The sequence below is a fragment of the Nothobranchius furzeri genome, chromosome 2 (genome assembly GCF_043380555.1).
Source record: "Nothobranchius furzeri strain GRZ-AD chromosome 2, NfurGRZ-RIMD1, whole genome shotgun sequence".
Lineage (NCBI taxonomy): Eukaryota > Metazoa > Chordata > Actinopteri > Cyprinodontiformes > Nothobranchiidae > Nothobranchius > Nothobranchius furzeri.
This window is the reverse complement of record NC_091742.1, coordinates 52,372,624-52,385,642: the sequence shown is the minus strand read 5'-3', so window position 1 is coordinate 52,385,642 and position 13,019 is coordinate 52,372,624. Positions and strand designations below refer to the sequence as shown.

At 40.3% G+C, this 13,019-nt stretch overlaps 1 protein-coding gene across 3 annotated transcripts; it reads left to right on the top strand.

Annotated features, from left to right (window-relative positions):
• The first annotated feature begins 6,675 nt into the window (after positions 1-6,675).
• On the top strand, positions 6,676-11,065 carry LOC107377364 (N-acyl-aromatic-L-amino acid amidohydrolase (carboxylate-forming) B). 3 transcript variants are annotated; one of them, XM_070548903.1, is made up of 7 exons: positions 6,676-6,809; positions 7,173-7,420; positions 7,492-7,687; positions 9,462-9,555; positions 9,642-9,749; positions 9,838-9,950; positions 10,458-11,065. In XM_070548903.1, exons 2-7 carry the CDS (start codon positions 7,173-7,175, stop codon positions 10,701-10,703), a joined length of 1,005 nt encoding a protein of 334 aa, XP_070405004.1. In that variant the 5' UTR covers positions 6,676-6,809; the 3' UTR covers positions 10,704-11,065. The 3 variants fall into 3 exon arrangements, with proteins under 3 accessions (XP_070405004.1, XP_015802376.1, XP_015802375.1); XM_015946890.3 differs by having other exon boundaries at positions 6,689-6,809; positions 7,169-7,420; XM_015946889.3 differs by lacking the exon at positions 6,676-6,809 and having other exon boundaries at positions 6,936-7,420.
• The last annotated feature ends 1,954 nt before the right edge of the window (positions 11,066-13,019 follow it).

The window sequence follows — 13,019 nt, the reverse complement described above, 5'->3', positions numbered from 1 at the left end:
AAATAGCAACTTTGAATCACAAAATGCCTAAAGGGAAACTTTGACCACTCTGAAGTGTGTTTCTCTGTAAAAGCGATGATTATTTTACTTGCTGTTGTTTGCTTCCTGAACAGCCTCTGTTTGGAGAAATAACTTACATCTAAGACCAATGTGGAATCGCTCAGATCTTCAAATTTTATTTTGGCTTTTATTCTAAAACCTTCATATGGTTGTGAACATTAAATTCAATGGTAATTAAGAACTTCAATAGCTAAATGTAGCATTTTGAGTGTGTGCAGGGGTCGAGTCTGGCGGGAACTTCTAGATATTTCTGCCAAAATACCAGTTTATTGAAGAAGATTTCTAAAATAACGTTTGAATGTGATATTGTGATGGTTGCAGCTATTTAAATCCACACGTACATCATGGCTTTCTCTGTGCCTAGCCTTTAGCTTGTCAATCCAGTAGAAGAAATTGGTCGACTGGAATCGGCCAACATTCATTGGAATAGGCTTGGGTTTGTTTGTGTGTAATCTGTCAAAAATCAACATTAAAATCTGCAATTTAATCTACTGAGTTAAACGCTATTGTTTCAACTTAAAATAATCTGGCAGTTATAGTCTTATTAGACATCTATCGAAAATACCTAAATCTGCATCGCCCTGGAAACCAGAATTGGTGCAACACTCTGTTATTAAAATGTTATTGCCATGAACTAAGGCCATTCAGGAGGATAAATACCGCGATGAATGAAGTAGTCATTTATAATTTACACATAGAAGCACGCTTCAGCGTGGCCAAAACATCCCTTTAAAGTTGTGATTGTCTAGATTACTCGTTGACCATCAACACTGTCATATTTTATAGCTGAAAAGGAAACAAATGGGGTTTTAACTACGTAGATCTACATGGTGAAATGTGTATCTTTGCCTTAACCAGGAGCAGACCTGCTCTCACCTGTGAAAACGTCACAGCTAAACGAACAAAACATTTCTAGTTTTGTTGTAGAAACACTTGAAGGGACTTGTTGGTTGATTTAGTGTAAACTGACCTAAGTTTACTGTTGAGAGGTCGCACAAATAGCAACTTCTAGTGAAACCACCCCTTTTTCACAGTGCTAGAATCTCATTTTGCCAATAAAATAACAAAGTTAGATCATATTAGCAAATAACTGAGCAAAGTTTTGGTGACTTGGTACGTAAAGTAAAGTAAATGCAGTGGTGGGAGTGAATAAGGCGCCTTTTGTGTATCCGTGGATGAATTCACACTTATGCAAGTATAATTTAACACCAAAAACATGACTGTGTGTGTGTGTTTCACAAATTTGTGTGTAAGTGTACTTAAAAATGAAGAATAAGCGGAGTTTAAATGGATTGCGGATAACAATGACTATACATGTGTATATATAATAGTATCGATGACCGTATTGTAGTCTCTTTTTCTTTTTCCTCAAACTTTTTTGTTCTTCTTGTAATACTGGGAGAGAACTGTCTTCACGTTCAGAAAAAAGGGAGTTTATGTTCATGACTCGGAACGGAGACGTGACATTGTTCAGTATTTTGTATTGGAGCAGATTTTAAAACTAAAATCTGTAATAAATGCTGATATGTCAAACACTGTTTGGTCTTTATTTAAATTAAATTGACCTGTGTTGATAATGCTGAATAGCTGCAGTTTCTTTTGGAATGTTTTCTTCTTATTAAAAGATTTTTAATATCTAAACCTGCTTAACAAAACTCTTCACAGTTAAAATATTTTAAATAAAGATTTTTTTCAAGTTTAAATGTTGGATAAGTCGTTAAATTCTCCACTTGGTTTCCAGCATTAGGACAACCTGATCGGTGATCACATCCTTTCATTCAGAGTAAAGAATTCTTACACATCTTCAACTGATCCGATGACACTGCCAGCTCACTAGTGGGCGAGGTCTAGCATAAGATATTTAAAGGTACAGTAAGGAATATTTTTACAATGAAATAATCACAAATCAGCCTAATGTCCCGATCATGTTGGAAGAAAGGTTACATTGCAACATGTTTCCGTGTCTGCCTGCTGGGGGTTGTCAGTTCTTCTCCTTTTAAAAAGACCAGAGTGACTGTTTACTATCTCTGAGCCTGTGCTGTAGCCAAGTCTGGGCCGGCAAATGCTGCAGCGCCAGCGTTGGTTTTCCACACCCGCCAATAAAAAACAGCAGCGTTGTGGGAAAAAACAGCTCATGAAAACCCAAAATTCCTATCTCAAACAATCTGCATATTTCATCTGACCAATAAAAGTAAAGTGTTTTTAATACAAAAAAGTCAACCTTCAAATAATTATGTTCAGTTATGCACTCAATACTTGGTCGGGAATCCTTTTGCAGAAATGACTGCTTCAATGCGGCGTGGCATGGAGGCAATCAGCCTGTGGCACTGCTGAGGTGTTATGGAGGTCCAGGATGCTTCGACAGCGGCCTTAAGCTCATCCAGAGTGTTGGGTCTTGCGTCTCTCAACTTTCTCTTCACAATATCCCACAGATTCTCTATGGGGTTCAGGTCAGGAGAGTTGGCAGGCCAACTGAGCACAGTAATACCATGGTCAGTAAACCATTTACCAGTGGTGTTGGCACTGTGAGCAGGTGCCAGGTCGTGCTGAAAAATGAAATCTTCATCTCCATAAAGCTTTTCAGCAGATGGAAGCATGAAGTGCTCCAAAATCTCCTGATAGCTAGCTGCATTGACCCTGCCCTTGAAAAAAAACACAGTGGACCAACACCAGCAGCTGACATGACACCCCAGACCATCACTGACTGTGGGTACTTGACACTGGACTTCAGGCATTTTGGCATTTCCCTCTGCCCAGTCTTCCTCCAGACTCTGGCACCTTGATTTCCGAATGACATGCAAAATTTGCTTTCACCCGAAAAAAGTACTTTGGACCACTGAGCAACAGTCCAGTGCTGCTTCTCTGTAGCCCAGGTCAGGGGCTTCTACTGCTGTTTCTGGTTCAAAAGTGGCTTGACCTGGGGAATGCGGCACCTGTAGCCCATTTCCTGCACACGCCTGTACACGGTGGCTCTGGATGTTTCTACTCCAGACTCAGTCCACTGCTTCCGCAGGTCCCCCAAGGTCTGGAATTGGTCCTTCTCCACAATCTCCCTCAGGGTCCGGTCACCTCTTCTCGTTTTCTGCCACACTTTTTCCTTCCCACAGACTTCCCACTGATGTGCCTTGATACAGCATTCTGGGAACAGCCTATTCCTTCAGAAATTTCTTTCTGTGTCTTACCCTCTTGCTTGAGGGTGTCAATGATGGCCTTCTGGACAACAGTCAGGTCGGCAGTCTTACCCATGATTGTGGTTTTGAGTAATGAACCAGGCTGGGAGTTTTTAAAAGCCTCAGGAATATTTTGTAGGTGTTTAGAGTTAGTTGATTCAGATCAGGTTAATGGCTCGTTTAGAGAACCTTTTCATGACATGCTAATTTTTTTAAAGGAATTTTGGGTTTTCATGAGCTGTATGCCAAAATCATCAATATTAGAAACAATAAAAGGCTTGAACTACTTCAGTTGTGTGTAATGAATCTAATATATATGAAAGTCTAATGTTTATCAGTACATTACAGACAATAATGAACTTTATCACAATATGCTAATTTTTTGAGGACCTGTATATCATGCACATATATCAAACTCTTCAGCTACTACTACTCTCTCTCAAAATGTCATAATATGCCAGATGTGAGGCAAAGCGTTGCAATATTTTAGTTTATGTGGCACAACTTGTGAAGTAGAAATTTGCTCTGCGTAGTGAACGTACGCTGTCCTCACAGCAAGTATTCAGACCCCCATCATCAATTTTTCACAGTTTATTTAGCAGCCATTTGCTAAAAATTAAATTCATTTTTTCCTCATTATTATACACAGCATCAATATTGACAGAAAAACTGAATTTTAGAAATTTCTGCAGATTTATTAAAGAAAAACTGAAATATCACATGGTCCTAAGTATTCAGAACCCTAGCTCAGAATTTATGTTCATGTTTTTTTTTATTTGGCAGGCGCTTTTATCCAATTGCTAACCTATAGGGCATGTTGTAGTCTGTGGGGGAAACCGGAGTACCCAGAGAAAATTCACGCATGCATAGGGAGAACATGCAACTCCACGTAGAAAGACCGCAGCTGGGTTTCGAACCTGCAACCTTTTTGCTGTGAGGCAAGAGTGTTAACAACTGCGCCACCATGCAGCCACTTTTTAGTAGAAGCACACTTTTGAGCTAATACAGCCATGAGTCTTCTTGGCAAAGATGCAACAAGTTTCTTACACGTGGATTTGGGGATCTTCTGCCATTCCTCCTTGCAGATCCTTTCCAGTTCCGTCAGGAATCAGATGGATGGTGTACCTTTGTGAACAGCCATTTTTAGGTCCCTCCAGGGATGCTCAATTGGGTTTAAGTCAGGGCTCTGGCTGGACCATTCAAGAACAGTCAGGGTTGCCGTGAAGCCACTCCTTTGCTCTTTTAGCTGTGTGTTTAGGGTCACTGTCATGTTGGAAGGTAAACCTTCAGCCCAGTCGAAGGTTCTGAGAACTCTGGAGAAGGTTCTTGTCCAGGATATCCATGTACGTGGCACATTCATTGTTCCCTCGATGGCAACCACTCGTCCTGTCCCTGCAGCTGAAAAACACCCCTACTTCATGATGCTGCCACCACCATGCTTCACTGTGGTGAATGTATTGGACAAGGGATGAGCAGTGCCTGGTTTTCTCCACACATACCACTTAGAATTAAGGCCAAAAAGTTCTATCTTGGTCTCATCAGACCAGAGAATCTTACTTCTCACCATCTCGAGGTCCTTCAGATGTCTTTTAGCAGACTCCATGTGGGCTTTCATGTGTCTTGCACTGAGGAGAGGCTTCCGACGGACCACTCTGCCATAAAGCCCTGACTGATGGAGGGCTGCAGTGATGGTTGACTTTCCACAACTTTCTTCCACCTCCTGACTGCATCTCTGGAGCTCAGCCACAGTAATCTTTGGGTTCTTCTTTACCTCTCTCACCAAGGCTCTTCTCCCCTGGTAGCTCAGTTTGGCCGTACGGCCTGGACGGGTTCTGGTCATCCCAAACATCTTGTATTTAAGGATTATGGAGGCCACTGTGCTCTTAGGAACATCAAGTGCAGCAGAGATGTTTTAGTTACCATGGCCAGATCCGTCTCTGAGCTCTTCAGGCAGTTCCTTTGACCTCATGATCCTCTTTTGCTCTGACGTGCATTGTGACCTGTAGGTCTTATATAGACAGGTGTGGCTTTCCTAACCAAGTCCAATCAGTATAATCAAACACAGCTGAACTCTAATGAAGGTGTAGGACCATCTCAAGGATGACCAGAAGAAATGGAAACCACCTGAGTTAAATACATGAGTGCCACAGCAAAGGGCCTGAATACTTAGGACCATGTGATATTTCAGTTTGTACTTTTTTAATAAACCTGCAGAAAAATGTGAAATTCTGTGTTTTTCGGTCAGTATAGGTATTGTGTGCATTGATGAGGAAAAAATAAATGTAATTTACTTTAGCAAATGGCTGCAATATAGCAAAGAGTGAAAAATGACGGGGGTCGGAATACTTTCAGTACCCACTGACTAACGAGATACAGTGTTCTGCTGCTCATAAGTAACCAAACTAACTGTAGTGTAAATGTTTATGAAAAACAAAATTGTAAAGCTAAAAAGAAACCTTCATGGCCACAAAAAAGTTTTTTTTAAATGACAACACATTAAATTTATTTTTTTGCTATGTGAACGATATGTAAACCATGTAGAAAAGGACATAACTTTTTTAGACTAAAGGAACTGTTAATCCTTGTAGATGAAAGTCGCTTGAAGAAAAGCATGAAACACTTGAAGCGTTTTTTAGTATATATGTGTGTGTGTGTGTGTGTGTGTGTGTGTGTGTGTGTGTGTGTGTGTGTGTGTGTGTGTGTGTGTGTGTGTGTGTGTGTGTTGTTTCTTGATAAAAAAATGTCCTAATTTCTGCAATTAGCCCAGGATCTGGATCAATCTTTCTTGATGTCAGTGACTTGATGCAATTTGCTGGGTTCCTTATATAGGAAACATTATTTCTGATTGGCTTAATGAACTGTGAATTGGAATGTTTATTATGTGAAGTGCCTTGAGACGACTCTTGTCGTGATTTGGCGCTATATAAATAAACTTGAATTGAATTGAATTCTTTGCTGTATTTACTTGTTAAATTTATTTTTATAACAAATTAAACTTAAAAGTGCGTTGAATTGGCATTTTCTTCATCATTATAACTTACCTATTACAAAGTATTTATCTGCAACAGCCTGCGCTGACGGCCATATTCTGGAGTAACAATCAATGGCCGCAAACGGCCCACGGGCCACACGTTGAGCACCCCTTGCTCACATAGATTTTATTTCACTCTCTCTGTTAGAAGAGCCGTTTCTTCTGCCGTACACATCCCGGGCGCCTCTCGGTTGTGTCATGCCAGCAGATTTCTTTTCAGCCATTATTTATTTATGCTTTTGAAAAGCAGACTGGAACCTACCATCTTTTCCATACGGGAACGGTGGGTCGGAGGGGGAAGTTGGGGTGGGGCTTTGAGTTCGACTGACCTCACAGCTGACCAAAGGAAAGGATCGAGACTCTGCATTGCTCTCAGGACACACCCAGCCTGCGTGATGTGATGGTTGAGAGACGGTGAGAGTCCAGAACGTGCAGCTTCGGCCTCGTAACCGAGTCTGGGACGGGAATGCTGAGTCAGTGAAACTACATAAAAGCCTGGGAGAGGCTGGAAGAAGGTAAACTGCAGGGAGAGAAAGGTAACAAGCAGGGTAAGTTGGGAAAGATGTGCATGGTGATACCCTTCCACTTATTTCATTCGTTTTATTTTAATACACTTTAAACAGTATTAAAATTAAGTTCTGATTTAGTTTAAAACCAGAACTGTTTTACAGCTAGAGGCCAGATCAGATGTCACATGAAAACATCTGCTTTGTGTCGCAGTGGCAGCTTCAGTGAACCCAGTGACATCAGCACTGACGAACCTGATGCCGCCCACTGACCGGAGCAGTGGATATCATATTACTAGCTTTATTCAGCAGAGATGCGTAATGAGAATAGAAATGCTCTAAACGACGTGCCTTAGTTGCATGAATCCTGGATTTTCACACCAGCTTCCCCCTGCTGTCAGTCAGATGGAGGTAGATGAGCCTGTGGGTTTGCCGAAGCTGTCCCGGGTCGCTGTGTGTGGTGGTACCCATGGCGATGAATTGTCCGGGGTTTACTTGGTAAGAGAGCAGCTGAAGCAATCAAAGAGGAAAGAAGCTGATCACGAAGAGCCTACGCCTGTGTTGATGGTGCTGTCTAACCCGCGGGCCACTCAGCAGTGCCGCAGATACGTCGACACTGATCTAAACCGCTGCTTCACTCGTTCAGTGCTGGAGTAAGGGGATGACAGGATGATGTTGCTCACGAGAACAAGCCTGGTTGTAATAATTTGTCTGTTTCCAACAGTGGTCCCACGTCAGACACAGACCCCTATGAGATTATCCGAGCCAAAGAACTGAATGCCATGCTGGGTCCAAAAGGCAGTCGTGGGGCAGTGGATCTTATTTGCGACCTCCATAACACAACCGCTAACATGGACCTGTGTTTCATTGCGTATTCTGACTGTGACTGGATCAGTCTTCACATATTCAAACATCTGCAGGTAAATACAGTCATCACTCTCAAGCAATGGCCACTTTAAGAATTGTTTCATTGTAAAGGCAGGAAGGTATTTTGATATTATTTAACTTTTTAGCAACTAAAATTTTCAGCTTACTTTCCAATCTTTGTAAATGTGGAGATTCTATTTCAGCTGTGCAACATCTGTATGAGTGTTGGTAAATCTCCTGCTGCCACGATGCTAAGTTAGACAAGTCATTTAGATAATAGGAATATAAATGTCTATGATTTCAGCTAGGCTAGTTACAGTATGGAACATATATCTGAATTTTCAGCGGTTTAGTTATCAAATCAACCAATCCACAACTGGAACAATCCTACTTGCCCTCTTCACTGTCTTGCCAGACTTGGAGAGGGAAAAGTAAACAAAATTCTGTTTATTAGCCCTTCATTAGCTTTAAATTCAATACTCGCATATCAGCTTATAGCAAGACACCCATTAGGCTGAGTACAGGTGCTCCTCAGGGATGTGTGCTCAGTCCTGTACTCTTTTGACATGGCTGCTTTGCCAAATTAAACACAATTTATTTCATGAACTTTGCTGATTGTACAACAGTGGTTAGACTCTAGTAGTGGATTTTAGGACCTCCTCCTTCTAGGACTTCATACAGAAAATGAATCAGCAGCATGGACGCAATTTTTTTTTTGGGGGGGGGGGGCATGTTCCCCCCCCCCCCCCCACTTTTTTCAAAGTCAAATTTTGACCCCTGCATTTTTATCATCCAAAACTAATATTACACTATATTAAACAGACACTGGTTGAGCTCTAGGACCAAGCGGAAAACACCCGTTTGTGTTGAAGACTAGCCTGGCAAGCCAGACTAAATAAATGTATTATTTAGTCTGGCCACGCTCCATTGACGGCTCTCGGTTGTGGGGCGGGTTCTACCGTTGTCTTTCAAATGATCTCCGCATGCTACTGGACAATGAATGTGACATACTCTTGTTTCACTCTGTTGCGTCATCCCACCTACCAGGCATATAGAGTGCCCTGATTGGCCCACAAAGCGGATAAAGCTCTGTGATTTGTTCACTAAGCAGATAGAGCACTATGATTGGCCCACCATTATGGACCAATCACAGCTCTTTATGTGTTTGAAACCCCTCCAGAGAGCTGTGATTGGCTAGCCAGAGTCCTGGTAGGAGCTGCTGAGGTTCCAATGGAGCATGCCTAGACCATTCTTTGCAATGCAAGAATTTGGTCTAGTTCACTAGGCTAGTTGAAGACTGCTTCCCCTTAGAACATACTGTAAAGCTAAACCCCCCCCACCCCACCCCACCCACCGGTCCTCATGCCAGTTCTGTCCCGTCCACTTCTAAAGTGAAAATATGTCCATGATCAGCTGCAACCTTTTAAGGGTCCACATCACTAGTGGACTCTCAACACAGCATGCCTGTCCAAGAAAACTCGGCAGTGGATGCACTTACATCAGCTGCAGCGTAGCTAACAGACAGGCTCTTACTTTTCTCCATTGAAATCCAAGATAGCCCTCAGTATTGTGAGAGATCTTTCTCATCTGCCCTTGAGCTGTCTAACCTTTATACCTTATGGATGGCAAAATAAATTACGTAGAGATAGAAGGTTCAACTTGATTCCTGCTAAAAGTTATAGAAGAAAAACTGTTAAAATATTTTATTGTTTATAACATGCAGCATGTTGCAGTTTATTGTACAGTGTGTTCTAAAAGTAAACATCTTTAAATGAAACTTCCATGTATGAACAGAACAGGTAAATGGAGGCTGGTTGTCTTTTTCAGAGGCAGATGCCGGATACACCAATGAGATTCATCCATTTGGATGTTTCTAATAAAGAATCATATTCTCTTGATTCGGTAGGAAAACATGGGTTTGGTGAGTTGTTATGCTTTATTGTGATTTGGGTGAACCAAGAGCATTAGGTCGGATTAGGTTTATCTTTTCAAACTGTGTTTCTGCAGCCATGGAAATCGGTCCTCAGCCCCATGGAGTGGTGAGGTCTAACATCTATGCAACAATGAAAGTAGGAGTCCAGCACATGCTGGATTGGATCCGCCACTTTAACTCAGGTTCATGTAATGCCGGTTAAGCAGTTCACTTGGATTAGCTAGCTGTTTGATTTAAACCATGACACCTTTGCTTTGCATTTATGACTAGGCTCAGTGTTTGACGGAGGATTTGTTGATGTGTACACCGTGGTTAAAAACATTGACTACCCAAGAGACGGCGAGACTCACAACATCACAGCAGCCATTTATCCTTCCCTCCAGGTGAGGCCTGATTCAGACTTGATCCATTAAACATTCTTATATAAATTATACCTAACCTGAGCATGGGTTGTTAATGTAATCATCCAACTGGATTAATATAAACTACCTAATGATTAAGTACTTGGAAAGTTGGACGTACAAGACTACTTTCCTTTTGTTCAGAGGGAAATAATTAGCCTTTGTTGATGGTCACGTCAATGAACCATAACTGGTAATTTAGTTGCCAACATTCTTTTCATACAATCTATGTTCACATCAAAGGGTTGTCATATGTTTTCATATTGTCGAACAATAACATGGAATGACACCCAGATTTCATTACCTTTGATGTACTTATTAATGAAATGAAAAACATGTTGGCACCTCTGCTTGGTTATTTATTTGTTGTTGCAGCTTGAGTAAACTTTACTGTTAAGTTGCAATATACCTTAGCCACCACTAGGAGGCCTGTAAGACACAAATTCCCACATATTTTTTATTATAACATCTCAATTGTCCTCCTCACAGGACCGGGACTTTTGCCTGCTCCACCCTGGAGACCCCCTGTTCCAGACCTTCTCAGGGGAAACCCTAAGATATAAAGGCAGGGAACCTCTTTATCCATTCTTCATCAATGAATGTGCTTACTACGAGAAGGGCATTGCGCTCTCCCTGGCAAGAAAGAAGTCCGTCATGATTCCTGCAATTCGGATGCAAACCGATACAGAGGAACGTGCATGTGATTGGAGTTTTACATCGGAAGAAGAGGAGTGAAGGGGTTCCCTAAAATAAGACCATCATACAAGTATTTATTTTTTACAAAAGCTTTTATTAAAAAGGACAGCTCGTGTAGCTTTGCACAAGTTGATTCACAGCAGATGAGCAACACTTTGTAAGTTCACAAACATCACAAGTTACAGTAAATTCAGGGATGGAACTTCTTTAGACTGATGTCTGAATGTAGAGTACGAGTTATCAAATCAAATGTAGTGCAGCATTCATAGATATCCATACATTTCATTAAAGTTGATGAAGCAGTGCTAATTATAAAATCCATGTATTACTTTGCACTGTTCGAAAAATAGTTTCATCACTTTTAGACAATGTTCAAGATAAAACATGTTTTTAAGTGCAAAGGAACAACGTATGGCCTTGAAAATTACATCCATGATGCCAACAGGAGAAAAGGTTTCTCTTAAATTATGAAAAAGGAAATAACTAAGAACAACTTGGAAAATCTGAATGAATAAAAAAAACTACAATACAAAACTGGGAAAGGAACTAAAATGACTAGGAAGGATCCGTACACGATCAACGAAACAGTAGTTACACAGCTTTGTCAAAAAAACAACAAAATGTGGTTTTCAAACATGAAAGTAAAAATATTACAAATGTGCACAAGAAATAACACAATAAATCAAGAGAATGAAATATAAAGAAACATGATCTGACAAATGCATGGTATAAATGGTATAACATACCAGAACACGATGATGAGCTAAAAAAAAACAAAATCATTCAAAAGTAGTTTTTTTTTTCTTCTCAATATACCTTCAGCATAGATTTCAAACTCATAATAAATACAAAAAAACTTTCACTTGGGATAGTTCCACTAAACTTTTAATTATTTTTGTCCTCAATAAACAACAAACCGTAAATAAGGTAAACAATAAAACAACAATGTGACCCTGAAAACGGCAAATAATTTATATCAGTTAATTTTTTTAAGTTACTGGAGTTTCATTTATTATATAATAATACGGAAGCAAATTGCTGTCAACTCTAATCCAAGTAAAACCGTATCACAATTACAATAAGGAAAAACAACCAAAGAACGTAAAAATGTTACCTTATTCTTTGCCTTTCATTTTATTCGTCTCTAATCTTTAAGTTAGCTGTAAACATTTTAAATAGTTGGCTTTCTGTGAAGTTCCCTGAAGCGACTAACATACCAATGAAATGTTCTCGTCCGTCTGACAAACGTCGGTAATCCTTACCGTACTTTATGCACGATCCAAGGCGTAGCACGTTGACTAACTGTTAAGGTGTTATATTTAGTAAAACTGGTGGTGCTCTCTCATTATATAATACAAACTTATACAATATTTCTTCACTGATCTCTATTTTGTGACATCTTTAAACCGAGGGTTTAGCTGATTTTTTAACTCTAGTAGTTTATTAGTTGGGGAGTGGTTTGGCCACTTTTAGTCGTTCTGACTTTTGGATTGACTACAGACAGCATTGTGTCCAGTTAATCTATTCCGGAAACCTTTCAAAGTGTGCTATGCTTTAAGGTTAACCTATAGAAAACATCAAGTAAAAATGGTTTTGTAACGAGTCATAAAACGACTTTAAAGACCAAACTACACAAGCTGAGAGGTTTTTGAATTTTCCTGTTCTTATTTAGATTTGTTTAAATTTAAATCTCTTTAGTGTTGAAGTTTGTTTTTGGTGATGCATTACAACAAAAGACACACACAAAAAGTCAAGTGATCCTGTTAGATTTTTATTTGATCTGCAAATCTTACAACTTACGCCATTTAAGTTTTTATTTAGTCATCTGTTCGACCCAGACTTTCCATCGGATAAGAAACTTGTTTTCCTCGCTAGCTGAGTGGCGCGATCCGTGCTACTAATAACGTTTACGATGCGAATCGGCAGCCAAAGTATTCCATGCAGCTGATCCCACAAGGTCCCAAAGTCACTGGAGAATTGGAAGACCACACAGGTTTTAGGTAGTTCATACAATAACAAAGAGAAAGATGGCAGCGTGTATCCAAAAGGTCTGTGGTTTATTTTCTGTTGTTCAACCTCGTCTACGAAGGATTCACTGGTAATGACTTACTTTTTTTTTTTTTACTAGTTAAATAACTGAAACTCTGCATGTGTCTTTTATTTTGAAAGTTTCTTACACTGCTCCTGTGTTTAATCTCCTGTCTGGCTCGATCTGAACTGTGGCCTTTGACACATTCTGTAAGTGTGGTGCATAAAAAATAGACCCAACATTTTTATTTAGTGGAGCGATGCGACAGTACACTTCTGTAGCACGTCCGTGACATGCCACCTCCCACTGAGTGGAAGCACACCAAG